The sequence below is a fragment of the Mastacembelus armatus genome, chromosome 3, assembly GCF_900324485.2.
Source record: "Mastacembelus armatus chromosome 3, fMasArm1.2, whole genome shotgun sequence".
Lineage (NCBI taxonomy): Eukaryota > Metazoa > Chordata > Actinopteri > Synbranchiformes > Mastacembelidae > Mastacembelus > Mastacembelus armatus.
Window position 1 is genome coordinate 5,829,184 of NC_046635.1, and position 18,644 is coordinate 5,847,827.

Consider the following 18,644-nt stretch of genomic DNA (forward strand, 5'->3'; position numbering starts at 1 on the left):
TGAGTGTTGTCTGTATCAGCTCTGTGATAGACTGGTGATCTGTCCAGGGTGTACCCCACCTCTCACACATCGTTGGCTTGTATTGGCTCCAGCTCCAGCTAATCCCAGCAACATGAGACAATAGCAAATCAATGTAGAATAGATAGAAACTAAATGTAGTTTGCATTCAACCTTTATTCCCAAAATTAAAAGCACAAAATTAGGTTTGTACATACATAGATGATTTCAAACACTGAAAATTTACCAGTGGTGTAAGTTGTTTTTTTTTTTAAGCATTCTCAATGGGAAAAGAGGAAAACATAACTGAAGAAATAGCCAACTTCTTATTTTCTCTTCAATAATCATTCATCTTCAAAAAACATAAGTACAACTGGACACTTTTCACCATTCCTTATTGTGCCTTATTTTGACAATAAAGCACTTGTGGTATAACAGTTAAAAAGACTTGCATTTTTATTTTAATTGAATAAAGTGCAATCTCCCAGAAACAAATACAATGGTGTCAGACATTTTATACCTCTCGCTCATTTTAATTTTGCATATATGCAAAAGTCACCCGGAGCAAAGGACAACTGTTGTACATGGTCTGTACACTCTTTGCCTTACTCACTGCTGCTGCACTTCAGATGAACATGAAGTCAAATCATGTGTGAAAACTAGGTGAACTACCATATGGCATTTAGCAGCCCTGGAGTTTCACCACCTCATTTCACTACTTTCACACAATCAGTACTCCTCTTCAAAGTCGTCATCCAGGTCAGAGAACTCAATAGATGGTCTGTTGTCTTGTGCCTCTTCATCACTTTCCCCATGGGGAACTGCAACCCAGACATATTAAGTCAGTCTGTAGCCACATAATAAATATAGTAATAAAATCAAACAGGCGAGTAATCTACAGTGCACTTCAATGCACAGAGAAGACGGCATCTTTAAACATGGCAATTAAAATGAAAGCACACTTGCACATATCAGCATTGCCCTTTAACAAATACAGAAACATAGGAGAGCCACATACTTTCAAGATTATCCATGTGTTCATGAAGAATTCTCACCAGGTTGAATAACTGGGTGAGAAAGGGAAGAATTGTCTCTTCAAATTTTCATGCCCTCCACAGGTCAACATTGAAACATTTTTAAAATAGTGTAAATCAGCACTGGCTTGAAGATCTATGGTTTAATGTCTAAGATGGATATAACTGATGTAATACCAGAAAAACCCTTGTACATTGTAATATCTCTAAATACAATCACGTTAAATCAGATGATCTGTCGTGCTGAACTAACTCCATGGGTGAATCTAGCAAGTGTCTGAATGTGTATGTCTGAAAGTTTTCTCACCCCAGCTCCATCAACAGCTCCCAGAACATCAGAGAATCTCTGTTCACAGAAATGCAGCAGCACTACCAGATATAGACCGCTGCTGATGAACTCATCGTACTCCGACTGTAGAACCAAACAAAAGCAAACTGCTGCTATGATATGTTCAATAATAATGTTTGTTTTAAATTCTTTTTAACTTGACTGTTTCTTAACTAGACTAATTTTCTTAAGGATTAAAGTTGTCTTACAGCTAGAGATACTTCTAAACATCACAGGTAAAGCTCCCAAGTATATATTTTAATATGTCAATTTTTTAATTTAAAAAAATAAATTAAAAAAAAATTTGACTACATTCTAAACCTGTTCTGAATATACCATTTTTGTTGGACAGTAATTAAACAGAACTGGTAAATGTTAATTACCAGATATCAATAAAATGAGGTAATGCTGGTGCCATGACATTTTTGTCAACGTCAAACCGATATATCAGTTTACAGTTCAAGTAATTATGTAATGTATAAAATCAGCATAAGTTGTTCAATTTCAGGAAACAAGTTCATCGATTTTTGGTTTTAAATTAAGGGCGTTTGAGGGATGCACATTAATATTCTTAGTACAGTCAGTGACATAACTCACTTGCACATGTGTCCTGTACAACTCCTGAATGTCAAAATTGTCTATGTTCAAGCGCAGCTTCTCTTTGCAGAGTTCACATGTTGTGATCGCCTCAAGGTTTGTTCCTGAGAGAACAAATGTAAGGAGGGGGGGATAAAAATTCATCAACTTTGATAGCCTGTAAAATTGATGGCAGCCACAGCCACATCAGATGTCTGTATTTACCTGAGCCAATTTTGGAGCGAAGCCATCTCTTGATGCATTCCTGGTGGACATATTGCAGACTTCCCGTACAACGGCAAGGCTGAATCAATGGGTTGGATTTCACTTCCTCCCTCATCTGACAGATTCGACACAGGTCACCCTCTTCCTCATCAGAATCCTCTAGAAGTAGTCTAGAGCAGGAAGAGAGGATATTAGTTCTATTGTTGCTACATTAAAAAAAAAAAAAAAAGTTTTAATAACTGTATATCCAAAGCTCATGACAAAAGAACTGAGGGCACTTCAGAAAATGCCAAGCTTTCTTAAGGACAGAAAAGATTCAATTTCAAGTACACACTGATGAAACTGGAAAACTGTGTTTCCTTTCCCCTCTTAACAGAAAAGATGCAACCTGAAAATTAAACAAATTATTGTTTTTAAAAGGACAAGAAGTTTAAAAAAAAAAAAAGCATATTGTGTTGGAGATCAACTCGTATTACCTCTCCTTGATCTTGCGCAGCTTCTCTTCATCCCTACAGGACTTATCTTTCCGATTGTCCAGCTGACCTTCAACTCCACTCAATGGACTCCTAGAAACTGAAATGTTTGCATATACTGCAACTCTGCGGCGTGGCGAAAATTCGGCCACATCTTCGAGCTCAGGTAATGTCTCGTTCTCAAGTTGACGTGGACGAACTGCTCCAAAGGCCTCTAGACCAACTGCTCCTTCTTCTTCCTCATCCTCCTCCTCCTCATCACCATGATCATCATCATCATCATCATCATCATCATCATCATCCTCCTCCTCCTCTTCATGTGATGTTTTGTACTCAGGGTCATCCCACCTTCTCAGGTGGTGCTGAGGACGGCTGTAGCCTTGTTGTAAGCCTGCAGCTGAGTGTGTGCTCGCATTCCTAGTGTGTCTTCTGAGGCGAGAGAGGAGGGGAGGGCAGCGGCTGCGGAGGGAGGAAGAAAGCCAGGTGGAGCTGCTGCCTCCACCACTGCTGGTGTTATTACCACTATGGATGCCAGGCTCTCTCTGCAATGCCGTTCTGGACTGCGCCATGCCACTACGATAACCATTGCTGCCATTTTCCACGATGGTGGCAAGGTCTGCTCTACGATTTCTGAGGCTACCCAAGGTTGTCTCTGACCCTCCAGCGTCAGGGCTCACACAAGACATCCTGGCTCCCTCATCGCTGTCCACAGACTCACCACCAGTAGATGGAGTGTCATCGTCAAGGGAGCGAACGCTGGAAGATCCAGTAGAAGAGTCTTGGCTGGAGCACCGAGAAAAGAGACGTGACAAAAGGCGTCGCGTGGAGCGACGGCCCTCCGGCTCTCCACCTTCAGGCACTAGCCTTGGCAGGAATGTGGGCTCTGGTCTGGTCGGGGGAGTGGCATACCAGGGGGCATGGGAGGAATAAGAGGAGGGTATATCTACTGAGGATTCGGGGTTTCCCATTTGTTCCTGAGATGAGTGGCGAGTGGATGAGCCATTCAAGAAACGGGTTGTGGTTCTGTTGCCAAAGTCATGCACCAGAGACCTGTGGGAGGTGGAAGATGAAAGGTGGTGATTTAGGCAGCTTTCTCTAGCAGTGGAGGAGGAAATGGAAGAGGGAGCATAGGCAGTTTCTTTAGGCCGAGCTCCCTGTGCATATGTGGAGGCCACCCTGTCTGTCTGATCTGAAATGAGGAGAGATGAGAGCAGTTTGTTTAAGAATGACCTGTGTTACAATACATTTAGGTTATGTGTGTTTATATTGCAAAATGCCTACACAAGGAGGGGGTCAAACCAGGGGTCCTTATTCTTCTATCAACTAAACTTGAGTGACTGGGCTCATTCTTTGTCTCCTGCTCTCTCCTGGACAACAGTGGTTTTGAATTGGAAGATGATGAAGATGACGATGACCGTGACAGCAAACGGCATGAGCTCCACGGTGAATCAAATGTGTCATTTTGCTTTTCAGTTGTACCTGTTAAGAAAGAGTGGACAAGATGTTGTGAGATTTGTCTCCTTTCCTAAATTAAAAGAGATTAATGGAATTATTCCAATTTGGTGAGGAAGTCCAATTAATTTCTGTGGTACAATAAAAGCTATTTGTTACTGTGAAAACATACATTTAGCCAAAATCTTTACATCATCATTTGATTATTAAATATCTAAAGTTAGCATAATCACCTCCCTACATCAGAACATACAAGTCTAGTACTACATACCTCTGCCACTGCTTAGCACATTACTGGATCTTGTAACTGAAGTGCTGGCCGTTCTGGAATACAGTCCTCTGTTGCTGTACGACAGTTTGGCCCTTTTAGAATCGCCATCATCACTGGCATTCAACAGACCTGAGTGCATCCCCAACCTCCCCTGAGATTCAGTCTGTGAAAATAAAGGAAGATGTAGTTTGTACTTATAGTGCAATGACATTGAGCAACATTCCTTGACCCTGAAATGTTTGAAGTTTTAGAAGATTGATTTGACCAAGTTGTATTTTGCTGCTATGAACAAATGACAGATTATCTTCACTACCAGTTTGCTCCTGGTGCTGAGAGAGGATTCGGCCCATGGGCGATCATAAGACCTGCTGGAGGAAGTCTGAGAAGAGGGCAACTTCCAGCTGGTAGAACGACTGGATGAACTGCTGTAGTCTCTGGAGGAGGTCAGGAAACGAGAACTCTTCAAAAGGAGAGAAGGAAAAACATCTAACATGAGTCAGTATTCATATCTGGGCAAATACGTAATGAACACTTTAAGCAGTAAAAAAAAAAAAAAAAAAAAAAAAAGTAATACGCCAAAACCTATTGAAGCTACAAGCTGATTAAAGCTGCACTGTTGAATACTCAACTGATAGAAAGTGCCTCTCAAACTACTTTTGTAATCATATTTTTAAAGCTACTGGAACTAGATATTTTTCATCATAACTACTCGAACATGAGAACTTAATGTTTTGCTTTGTCACACATGATAACATGAATCTCTTGGATTTTCAGCTGCTGGTAAACAAAACATGACATTTGAAGATGTGATCCATGGGAATTATCTTTTTTTTGTCTCCAAAGTGGCATTAAACGTTCAGCAGATTAAACTGATAATGAAAATTGTTCTTTGTGGGCAAAAACCTGACATCAGCATGGATGTATAATATTCCAAAGACCAGTTTTGTGGATATTTTAGGAGTAAAGACATGCTGTCAACAGGTTGGTGTGTTTTGAACAAGCCACAGGACAGCTTTATTGATCAGTAAGTGTAGACCTCTAACCAATACATTTCTACACACAACTGGTCAACAATCCCTTTTGCGTTTATACAAAATGAACAAAAAAAAGAAAAACTAATACAGTGTTGCCTATAAACACATTAGTTTAGGAAGATATCTTAAATTTGTGGTCATCTCAGCATTTTCATAATAAATGGACTGATGTTTAGTGAGTGTTTTTTTTTTTTTAAATACTTAGTTTAGACTCTTCTGGAAAAAACAGAAATGAGACAGGGCCCAGACCAACAGTAACCCTATCTTTTGAGATGAGCAGGAGGACTGAAATACACATGTGCCAAAGAATCTAGGTTGCCCTATAAAAAGACCTCCAAAGTGTCTGCTGTTGCACCACTGATAGTTAGCTACTGTACCATGCTCCTCACTTGAATTCCCTCTCTAGAACACACTAGAAATTTAGATGGTTAAAGCCCCAAGTGGAACAGAATCAGATAGATCAGCCGAACTGTGCTGACTTATACAAAGAGGCATTTCTTTTTTTTTTTTGCCTCATTTACATCCATGAAGCTAAATAAAGTCTGTGTATAACAATACACACAACACTGCAAAATACAGCTTCCAAAAGGACCATAGGGTGGAATCAATGCATCATTAAAACCCTTTCAAAAAACTGAACAGGATTATTTATTGCAAAATTATTATTAGACTGCATTTGTTTTAACTATATATACCTAATAAACTAACAACTGCCATGTAGGCATGTAATGTGGGCAGTGTGAAATAAAGTGTGCTTTCTAGCCTTTAGATATTTCTGTGCAATTAGCCTGCAAGCTCTGCTGTCAGCCTACCTGTTGGTCCTGGTCCACCTTGTAAGTTGATGATGCTCTTGGGAAGCGGTCATTATTCAGCACTGTCTCTCTATTGTACATCATACTGGAGCCCAGTGATGAGGACGAGACTGCTTGACTGGGTGTGTAGGATGACCTTGAACTGGACAGACAGAAAGGAAGTCTGCGAGACCTGGAGTCCATCACGGATTACCCTGAAACTAGCCAGATGATAAAACTCAACAATAACATAACCAAAGACTAAAACCTAATACAACTGCATAGTCGAGCTGAGCTACCATGACCATAATTAGTTAATGGCTGCATCAGTTATTCCCCACCCGATGGCAAGACAGGACATGAAGTCCACACCTTACAGCACAGACATTTAAACAAGGTCCTGCAATCTCAGTCTGTTATGTGGTAAGGCTTGGTAGGGTGGTGTGCTAACAAGTCTGATTTGTTGACTAAGCACACGTGGTGGTAGGTCTGTAAACACTTACCACCGCACCGCTTCCTAGAGTTGGTATGAAAGTAACAGTGGCTATCTTTGGGACTATGATCTCTGTCACACGAACATGACACTACTGAGAAGCAAACAGCAGCACTGGGTGCTGAACGTCCGAGTGAGCACGATGCTCTTTGATACTAATGAGGTAATTATTAAGTGGCGATGCTAAATCAAACAGTAAAGGTTCTCCTGTTTTTCTCTAAAGAAAAGTGCAGATGTTTTGACTGAAAGTCAAATGTCCTAGCAGACCTGAAAGGGAGACTGGAGAGTTTATGACACATGGTGGTCCAGCCTGAGTTACTCCCAGGTACTAATATGGATCCAGTGACATTAGCTGCGGCACTTGTGGTCAAAGATAGCTCAGTATGCCAGGAACAGCAATAAATAAGACTGGTAACCAATATTTTACCCCCTACACATCTCTTAAAGCCTTCAACCACTAAAGAGAACGAGATATTTAGGAAAGCTACTGTTTTTACCCACTACACAAAACAAATCACTCTGAAGGAGAACAAACAAACACTAACAAACACCCTGAAGGTTTTGGAAGTCTCGAGTAAAGACAAAATTAATTAAGTTTTGATAAAGGAGGAACTGTGTTGTAAACAATCTTAATACTCCAGAGGCTTGACAGGTGTGAGTGCCAGTGGTTTTGGGGCTAGACCCAGTCTAACGCAGTCCAGAGACTATTTACTTACGACACAAAGGTGTAAACAGTGTTGACTGTGATGTCCAACACTCTGACAACAATAAGTGGACGAACGATGTCGTACCCTTAACTGAGCTAACGCTAACCTCCCAGCATATAGCATGGAGAGAGGTGGCACCTTAAACACACTGTGCCCTTGATATCAAATTGTAAGTTAGTTAAATAGTTTGATAAGTAAATTAACTGACGTGACCACGGAGCTGTAGGAAACGTTTAACGACGTTACCGCTAACGTTTCATTAAACAAGCCACGGCTCGGTAACGTTAGCGGTAGGTTAGCTACAACAATGCTAACTAACTGCTAAGGACAGATGATAAAAAGATTCTACTGTGCGTGTTTGCCATTGTCAGGTAGCCGTCATTAAATATTGAAGTGGTTGGTGTATGTTCACATGTGGTGATGGAAGAGATCAGCTTTTGTTTTGCGACGACTCGGCAGAGCTAACAGCTCAGTTAGCTGTAGGCTAGCTGCTTAGCTAGCATTAAGTCCTGACATTTGATTTGAGCCCCTGTGTGAACGTTGACTAATGTTCACCTTTAGACTCTTTCAATAGCTGGAGATCAATTTAACACAAATACATATACAAACAATACGCTTACCTTTTATTTCAATCTTCCTTGATTAGCACAACAGGCTCGACGGCGGCTGTTCTGACTATTGTTGACACAGGGCCAGCTGACTTTCATGCAGTGACCCAGGGGAGTGGTTAGGAGGAGATTGCTTTCAGGTGTCTCCTGGTCTCTGTGCATATGACTCACCTACGTTTGTTGAGTACTTAAGCCAACAGAGATGAATGCACCACGATGAAAAGTATATTCACAATGTTTAATATGTCCCCACAAAAACCCAGGCGAAGTCAAACAGCTCCTCCATGTGGCTTTGATAAAAGAAATATCAGGTCATATTTTCATGTCAGGAGATAAATTCCAACAATAAGTCAGTGTCGATGCACTGTTGATTGACATATGATTTATACCAATACAAGCCTAGTCTTTATGTTTTAGTTAATATATAAAAACATATGCAAAAAAACAAAATCATCTGGTTTGCCTTACAAATGGAACTCATTCCTATCAGTGCACTAGTGGCACAGTATTTGAAGGTACTTGGCAGTTAGATCGATCCTAGCATCTTAGAGAACTTGCCACAGTTTGTGGATCCAGGCTTGTTTTCTCTCTCCTCATGTAATCCCAGACTGACTCCATGATGCTGAGATCAGGGATCCATGTGGGCTATAGCCTACCATCTGTTGCAGGGCTTCCTGCTCTTCTTGTAACTGAAGATTGTTTAATTAATATGACTGGCTGTATGTTTTAGGTTGTTGTCATGCTGCAGAATGAATCTGGGACAGATCAGATGACTCACTGATGGTATTGTGTGGATAAGAATGTACACATCTAAAGCCCTTAAAGAATTCAGAGTAGCTTCCTTAGTTACTCAAACACACACAGACTAGCTGTTTCATAAAGATCTCTGTGCATGATTTTCACATAATCTAGCCTCATAAAATGAAAACAGCATAACATGACAGCATTATTAACAGTAAAAGAGGTGAAGAGGTGTCAACCCTTTGGAACATACTCTATGTATAATGGATTTGTAGTCATTACCTCTATTTTTGTCAGTAAAATTGGGATGTTGGTAAAACAATCAGTGAACCGAGCACTAAATTTAAAAAAAAATACACTCCAAAATTTGTAACAGTCTTAGTCTGAAATATGATCTAGTCTTACTACCCAAGACAACATGAAATAAAAAAATAAATCAGTAACATTAAAATGGTGAACAGTAGTAAAACACAAATATAATAATGTTAGCAATGGGTCATGTCGCAGTTATGAATAGTGAACACTTACTTGATTTGAAGGCAAATGTTGTTGATAATGGGCAGCACGTTGGCTGAGTGGTTAGCACTGTTTCCTCACAGCAAGAAGGCCCTGGGTTTGCAACCTGTCAGGGCCCTTTCTGTGTGTAGTTTGCATGTTCTCCCAGTGCTTGTGTGGGTTTACTCCAGGTACTCTGGTTTCCTCCCACAGTCCAAAAACATGTATGTCAGGTTGATTGGTGACTCTAAATTGCCCATAGGAGTGAGTGTGAGTGTGTGAGGTTGTTTGTCTCTGTGTGGCCCTGTGATGGACTGGTGACCTGTCCAGGGTTTACCCCTGCCTTCCACCCAAAGAGAGCTGGGATAGGCTCCAGCAGATCCCTGTGACCCTGGTTAGGAATAAGTGGGTATAGATGATGGATGAATGGATGTTCTTGATAATACTTCTGTTTTTACTTAAAGTTAAGGAGTCTGAGTCTACAGCTGTCAGTCTCTCTCACCCTTAGACATTAGTTGTTGCAAACTATAGTGGAAAGTACTGTGTGCAGTTATACAAAACAGGATAATTGAGTATAGCAATCTCATTGCAGGCCTTTGACAGTACTGAAGTTGTGTGCATTTTGCTATCCAAAACAACTCCTAGACTTCACATGAAAGTGTGTGCTAACTGGTTGACAGTGATAATTGCAGTGAACTTCACTGGCATCTATTTGTGTTTCTATTTGGACACTTTTGCAGTTGGACAACACTTAATCATTTTAAAGAAATAGTGGTAAACTATACAATCAGTATAACGTGAATAAAATTGCAGGTAGAAGTGTTTTTTTAGTGCCCCTAGCATTCCGTCATTTGACATGTAATTATTATGTTTATAGAAGACTAGATTAGTAAACCTCATGCTAGTCAACTTCCTATATGTGAAGATGAAAAATGGTGGAATCTGGGATGGGCCTGGTATGTGAGTGTAAATGTGATGGATTCAGTGAGAATAGAGTGGATGTACAAACTATGGAATTCATGTGATGCAAAAATTTTGTTTGAATTGCTCATATTTCTATTTTCCTCAACTGACTTATATTACAATGTTGAATATATATATATTAAAACACTGAAATTGTAACAGATTGAAAATTTATGTATTTGCTTGAAAGCTGAATTTTTAATTAGATTCAAGTTCCAAGAATATTTTATCTGCAATATCTCGTACACACCACTCATTCAAGTTTGATAAAAGTAGCGCATGTAATCTGCTAATTTAATGTGCATCATGGCACTTTTACATTTTCAGAAAAAAACCCTCCCACATCTTAAATACAAGTCAAAATTAATAAGTTAAAACTTGGCTTACAGCTACTTACATGCTTTTCAGCACTGTTGAGCAAATGCCAAATACATAAGCGAGAGTCGCACAGAAAACATATCTGATAATTTCACAAATTCAACTAATTCCTTCTAAAGACAAAGGATTTAGAGCAGAGTGATAACATCATCTGCAGAACACACTGTGAACTGTCTTTGTTGGGACTATTTCTTCCAAAAAAGCATTTAAATGGAAAGTGTTCACTATAAAGTCTGTGGATTATTCAGTTATTTGTTCCTGGAAAAAGAAAAAAAAAACTTTTTCAATGCTTTGAGTGGCACAAATGAAATGTCATTCAATATTTAAATGGTTGGAGAAAGAGATAATATCTCAAATTCTGGGCAAATAAAACCAAGACTGTCTGCATTTTTGGGTGTTATTATGGAGATAAGTGTTTGGGATGTTTCTCTGTGGAGTTTGCATGTTCACATCATGTTTGTGTGGGTTTTCTCTGTGTACTCAACTTTTTCCCACAGGCCAAAGACATCCAAGTTAGATTGACTGACTGACTCTAAATTGCCTGTAGATGGGAATGTGAGTGGTTGTCTCTGTCTCTGTGATAGACTGGTGACTTGTCCAGATTGTATCCCGCCTCTCACACGGTGTTAGCCTGGATTGGCTCCAGCCCTCTGCAACCTTCTACAAGATCAGCAGTATACATAATAGATGAGTACATTTGCTTTTTTTTACTTTTATTGGACAGTTGATACATGGAGATAGATCCAAAAGTGCTATAGGTGGTCCCAGAACTTGCTTGAACGCTTTCAGATATACTATGACCTGGATGACTGAGAATCTCTACATGCAGATACTGATACATGCTTGCTAGATGTGGATAGATACATTTAGAGAGGGATTCGACGTTCGATGTGCAACCAATGAAATGTTCACAATAATATTTAAATATTTGTTGTATGATATATCTAAATGGGTAAAAAAAAAAAAAGGTAAAGGGCGGTATATAGTAGCTCTTATTTAAAGTCAGATGTAGATTTTGTAAGAAATGTGCATATAATTACATTATAAATGTATTTCTTTCTTTATTTATTTAATGAAAATAACACTGTAGCCACAGTAGACTGTTCTGAGATTGCAGCCTTGAAAAATAGTTACAGATATTGTAATCATCTGCAACAGAGGTAGCCCACTCACATACACACACATACACACACACACACACACACACACACGCACACACACACACACACGGCCTTTATACAGTAGTGTCCAGGGCTGACGTCATTATGAAAGCTAGAGGTAGCTAATAGCCACTAAGGGGCGCTGTAGTTCACACTTTTGCCCCAGTATCTCTTCTAAAGGGCAGTTTAGCTGCACTATTATTTGCATGCCACAACTTGGTGTCTGTTTACGGTAAGGTAATTACAACCAATTTCAACAGGTTTAATTAGATTAGATTAGATCCCATCATCACAGTAAATCCAGGATTAGGAGCATTCATGTTATTAGCATACTTGTACTTACATCTAATTTACTATATTTCAGAAAGCATTGAACAAAGATGTTTAACCACATACTTTTTATTCATTTTGTTTTCATGTTGCAAACATTATAACTGTTACTGTTTTTTTGGTTTGTTTGTTCAATGTATTTACAATTTAAAACTAGGACACTGAATTCATGTTAAGCATGTGTGGGTCCAGAGAGGTCAGCGAAGAGGTATCACTGTTGTACAGCAGATGCATAATAATGTGAAGGTCAACAAGATGCTCATCATGCTTGGTAAAGTGTAACACTTAAAAGGCCCAGCCATCCATATGTATATGGATGTATACAGCAGCGAACAGTGATCAAACCAAATGTAAATCTACTCAAGCTAACAGAACATGAAGGTGAAGGGGAAACAGAGCGAAAGGGATAAATATAGGAGGGCGGTGCTGCAGATTAATTGCTGACAAAAAGGACACATGACCTAGACAAATGAGGAAGTACAGGGTCTGGTGAGTTGGGGAGGAGGCTGCTCAATCCAGTTGCGGGTCTGTAGGCCAAACTCCCCCACCAACCCCCTTTCTTAAGACACATGATTCTGCACACTGCTACATGAAGAGAGACTACAAGCTCTCCTCCCCCAGTGCTGCTGATAGGATGATAATAGAGCATTCCTTGGAGCTGTTTCTTATTCATGCTAGTGGTGACAAGGGAGAAACATGCACTGGGGGCAGCTAACTTTTTCAGTTAGGATCATGGGGATGTAACCTGAGAATTGCACACCCTGCCCTTCTTTTGAATCAACCTATTTATGTGCTCTGGATATGGGATGGATACTTACCTGTCTCTCTCAGCTGTTGTTCATTTGTTCCAGCTGTATGGAATTGCATGGTGCAATATTACAGTTTCCTAGAGTATGATAAAGTGTAATTGTAATAAGTTAGTAGTCGACCATTCTCTCTCGCTGGACTGTGTTTACCAAAATCAAACTGCAAAAAACACATAACCATAACGCTGACAAATACATTGTCAAGTTCCACATAAGCTTTCATACCATATGACTGTAGAGGTGTTGATGTTTACACTCTTGCTCCAAAATTGACTTTAACTTGGACTTTAAAACTGAATAACTGCAAGAATGTCTGGATTTGTCCGGCACTGTGTAATCACAAAGGAATGTCCTGAGACATTTCTGCTTTTCCTCCACAAGACCCCTCTTTTCCCACGGCTTGTCCAGGTCTTGAGAATCTGTTTCCTCTCCCTGTGTCTCCCTCCCTCTGTCTCCCTTCCTCCCTCACTCTGTTAGTGGCGACACATGAATACCACAAAGGCTGGTTTATAGGAGAACTACAATACAAGCTCAGTGTCTTCAAGAGCACAAAGACCAAGGGCCTATGCCTTCTGAGAAACCTCTAGAAAGGAATATCCAACTAAGGTTGTGAGCATAAATCAAACAGAAGATTCAAGGATGCAAACATGCGACACAGCACAGTTGAGTGAACTTAGTAAGCACTTATTATAAGTTGTTGTCCAGGGGAATTTTTCATGTTGTTTGCTTTGCTTGCTCCATGGGTTGCATGGAGGTGAATTGTTGGTGATGATCTCATGGTAACTAGATGGACAATGTATTTGTATATACCTCCCCACTTTTGTAATGGGGAGGTTTTTGTCTATGTGTTGATTTAAAATGTGTATGAGCCTACTTGAAAAATCAGGCATGGATGCGTACATCTGAATAGATCAGTAGCACTGGTGAAAAAGCAAGGCCACATGTGTTAACACTTTGGGTCACATGTTTGAGGAGCACCGTGTGAACTATTTACAGTTGTTCTATGCGCCCCATAGCTTTTCTTCTGTTACAATCAAGAAATATAAATTCTATAAGTGTAAGTGTGTAAATAAAGGCATTTGTAACAGAGAAGATGAAAAATCATACACCTGATTCATTAAGAAAAGGATCACATTTTTCAATTAGTGACTTTTAGTGAAGCAGTGTTTTACCCCACACATCCACTAAAAGGCTTTTCGAAGGATTCAAAGAACATTTGTTGGTCTTAATGTTCCCCAGACACAAAGTGACATCTGCCTCCCTCCCTGCATGCCTGCTGCTCTTTGTTCAGAAGAGCACTGAGGGGAGAGCACATTGAAGGCAAAGATGATGTCACCATTGTGATCATTACTGTGTTGTGTGGTGCCCTATTTTTGACCAAGCGCCACTGAGGGCAGACCAGGATTTCTGCCTGAGCATTGCCGGGAGGAACAGTGGCCTGCCAGTATTAATTAACACAGACCCTGTTTTCATCAGTCTTAAAACTGTCTTAAGACCACCCCCACAGACCTACCTTAGTCTCTGTTTAAATGCTCTTCAGTAAATATATTACTTGAATGGTCTGCTAAAGGTTTGTGAATGCTTGTTTTAACTCACCATGATTTTTTTGGTGAATCGTGGACTTATATCTTACAAACAATTATGTATTTCCTGCACAGGCCACAGTGGAAACAAGATATTTATTTACTTTTTCTAACTTCAAACCTTAATGCTTTATTTATTGTTATTCAGTAATAGTCAGCTGTATTACCACTCCAGCTCAACATGCTTGTTGAATAATTTATTTTAGATTTCAATTATTAAATTAATATAGATGCACATTAATAGAAGTGCACTATACACATTTATCATTTTTAAAATGTATAGTAATTTGCTTCAGGGAGTTTGCATGTATTTAGTTTTAACTGTACTAACAAAGAGTCATATCACTGTGAATTATATAATTACTGCATGTCCCATCCAAGAGATGATGTTCAGTTTGACACCACTGTGCTGCATTGGTTCATTTACCAGCTATTATTAATAATGAAACTTTCAAACACGCAGGTGTGACAGGCTGACTGTTAGTGCCTTCTCACTTCAGTGTTTCAGATTTCTATCACTCTAAAGACACGCATAATATATTCTATAGTTTTCTCTAATGACTGTTATGCACTAGCCTTAAAAGTACCCGGTGCAACTGCCTTCTGTAAAGAACTGACTCCCACAAGGATCTGAGAGGCTACCAGTTAAGAATGTCAATAAAGGCCTATTAATTGACTTAGGTAAATAAACACTCCTTAATTATTTTATTGTGACCAGTTCTCCAAATTCCTCCAAGCTGTTGTTTCAACTGTTGTTTTGAGTTTCAATATATCAGCAGTGAGCTGAAAGGAAAACTGGTGATTTCCAAGTGGAGTTGGGCGCTGTAAGAAAGTATATCTATTAAACAGATTGTTTTAGGGATTTTAGATGGAGCAATCTAAAAAAAATTCTCCAAAGAGGTTTGGAAGCAAATGTCAGCTCATGATGCAGATAAAAAAGGATGTTACTAGTCCGAAGAATGAAAAGATTTTCTTACAGAGACCTAACCAAAAATCCTACCATATTTTGGAAACAAATTAATTAATACAGTCAATACAAACGTGAAACATTTCTGTTTAGGTCTCATCTTTAACTAAAGAAAAGGCCATTCATAATTTTCATTTCACTTCCAGCTATTTCTTAGCTATATATTTTTAAGCTTTATAAAGTTTTCAGTATGTTCAAAAAGCATTCATTCATCTCAAATGTTTTGCATCAAACAGTTAATTTTTTGGGAAAAATCATCCCTCTTTTCTCCATACTGAACTGTACGATTAGATGCCTCGGCACAGTGCTGTTGTCCCAAACGTTTGCCTCATTTTATACATTTGCTGATTAAAAAGAGCAGAGTCATTGGCCAACATTCTGTATCTGGATATTATATCTGCAGGGTGGGGGGCGGGGGGCAGGGGGTCTATTTTCATGCATTTTGTAATAGCTCATAGGGCTTGTTCGCAGTTCAAACACACCGCTAGAATGCATATGAAAGCTTGTTCAATAGATGGATTTTTGATGGCCTTGACATACTCTGTCTGAAAATAGCTCATACGGTATGCGTGGACATTTTTTCCGCACTTAAATGAGACTTTAAGGCTATAATTAGGTAGCATTTTGATACAAGGTATTAGCATCAATTTTCCATTGGATGTGCTTTCTTTATAGGAATGGCAACAAATATGGAAATCAACATGGAGGGCAAAACCTTACCTTGCACACAAATGTATGTACTCAAAGGTTTATTTCTTATGGTATCCAACACAGGTATTTTGTGTTAAGTAAGCTATGTTTCACTTGTGCTTATGTGTGGGTTTTGAAACCAGGCAGCTCTTACAGCGACGACGTGTGCATGAAACACATGTCAAATTTGATGAGTAATGATTTTGGTTTAGCTGAATATCACCTTGTAGTATAATCACAGTATAGATGTATGTATGTGGCAAGAATAGCAATTTTTATATAAGAGCAGTATATTGGTAATGACTATAGGTCAAATACATTTCAGGGAATAAAATGCATTCATATAGTTGTTTTCTTACTTTAGTGATACCAGACTCAAGTTCAGATGCACAATTTAATTTAGTTTTCCTTTTTAAGGCATAAAAACTACTATTCCTAAAAACAAAAAACTAATGTACATGTAAATCTTGGGCCTCTTTTCTATTTAGCTATACTAAGTTTCAATATAAGATTTCCTCCAAAATTTGAGAAGTTTCTCTTTTCCTGAACGTTGATTTCTTCAACGGGCAAGGAACTGATTTCATAATCTGAAGAAGAAAAAAAAAATTTTGTTGTCCTGTCTGTCTCAACATGACTCTTGCAATCTTTACAGGGTTACAAAATTCCCGTTGAGTTCAAGACACACAACACTGTGTCATTTACACCAATGGTATACTGGGTCTTTTTTATAGTTTCCTGTTGTTGCATGAGTGGGGACAAAATGTTTTCAGTGAATGAATGAAAATTCCAGTTGGGGCTCACATTAAATACTGATCACACAGCACAAAACATAGCTAATTTTAGATTCACTTTCAGTGTAAATGATAGCATTTCTTTCCTTCATTCAAATTGTCATGGAACTTGCTGCCAAATTAAACATGTCAATGTTACTGCTTAAAAAAAAAAGATAGCATTCTGTCTGCAGAAACTGAACACTGTTAAATCTCTGATGACTATCAAAGAACCCAGAGCCTACTGGAGTAGCGTTTGAGTGGAATTTCATATAAGGTAGTTTACCTTTAGATTACAAATCACCAGTGGATAACTAGAAATGTGGGCCTCCATGGAATTAATAAAACAATGATGTTTCTTATTTTCCAGGTAATGATGTGCATTATTCAGAAACAGACATTTTATTCAAGCATGTTTTTGCATACAAGGTATATGATGCTCAGTGATTTCCCACAACATATACATATTAGCAAAAAAAAAAAAAAGAAAATAAGTACACACTGCAGTGTCTGTATTTTTATGTGTAATAGACTGTAAACCTTGTTTTATGACATTTTTTTAAATCCACATGACTGGTGTTACAACTGCACAGTAGTGATAACTAAGATCATGCTCAGAGAAGAGAGATTATGAACTGAATATTCAGTTTTACTGGTAAAATGGTCACTTCATCATAGTGTCCTCTAGTGTCAAGGATTTATACTACCTGCAATGAACAGAAATCAAAGCCAGTTGCATGTAAACTATGATAAAGTAATGCATTGAAGCTTGAAATTCCTTCAAGTGTGAAAGTCATTTCCCTTGAAAAATCCCCTCAACTTCATCTGTCACAAAATATAGAAAATGACAAATTATACTCACAGTCACTTTTTGTGGGTGCGTCTGTTTCTCTTTCTGTTCTGTTAGTATTGGCCCTATGAGTGGGGCAAATTTCATACCACTTAATCTTAAATTGATTAAATTATAAACTGCACAGGTAACTGTAGTCAGCTGTGTTTAACAGCAGGGTTCCGCCAGGGTGACACTTATATGGACTTGAATAAGGAAAATACTAGGTTGATTACCTAAGCTAAAGCCCTGCACTTAGGTGCAGATTTAACAAATGGAAAATCTGCTGACATTTTGTGTGGTGTGTGTACACACTGATGTGGGTAAAGATGTGTTTTTGTTTGATTCAAGGTCATTTGGCTTTTCTCTGGTTGGGGTGACATTTGCTTGTGATCTCATTCTTCATGGAGAGATGCATCACTGTAGGGCCAGGACTTGTTTCTCTACTTTCCTGGCACAAATGACTCCTCATTCCCAGAAAAGGAACCTTCTAATTCCCTCTGTCTCTCTCTCTCTCTCTCTCTTTCTTTTATTCTCTCTCTCCCTGTCTCTCTGGTCACACACTGACAACATGTGCACACAGACTGCATCTCCTCACTGAATGACACTGTGAATGTACCTCATCATCGAATGATTCACTCTACTACTCTGGTATTATGATGATTTCTCCCTTCTGTGTATTACATCATGCAACAGAGGGTTCTGCTCAGTTACATTCACCACAATAAACACTCTCCAAGTGCACTCATTTAGACCATACAGGAGTTTATAAGTCAACCTTGCATGGAAAACATTATTTGGTCAGTCTTCTAAATGACTTTTTATCTGGTTAAATTTGTATGCATTCATTGAAATGACTATCTCTCACATGCTGACAGTGAATCATAACATAATATAGGGAGGGCTAAGAACATTTCTGTCACAAAAATACTTATAACCTTCC

General features: G+C 38.9%; 1 protein-coding gene across 1 annotated transcript; it reads right to left on the bottom strand.

Annotated features, from left to right (window-relative positions):
* Window positions 1–154: 154 nt before the first annotated feature.
* marchf7 (membrane-associated ring finger (C3HC4) 7) lies at window positions 155–8,247 on the bottom strand. The gene is made up of 11 exons (XM_026319603.2): window positions 8,002–8,247; window positions 6,203–6,402; window positions 4,670–4,816; window positions 4,357–4,519; window positions 3,915–4,112; window positions 2,637–3,822; window positions 2,161–2,330; window positions 1,957–2,060; window positions 1,339–1,443; window positions 1,016–1,064; window positions 155–818 (listed from the first exon to the last, which is right to left on the bottom strand). The coding sequence occupies exons 2-11, from the start codon at window positions 6,383–6,385 to the stop codon at window positions 727–729; spliced, it is 2,397 nt and encodes a 798-aa protein (XP_026175388.1). The 5' UTR covers window positions 6,386–6,402; window positions 8,002–8,247; the 3' UTR covers window positions 155–726.
* Between the last annotated feature and the right edge of the window lie 10,397 nt (window positions 8,248–18,644).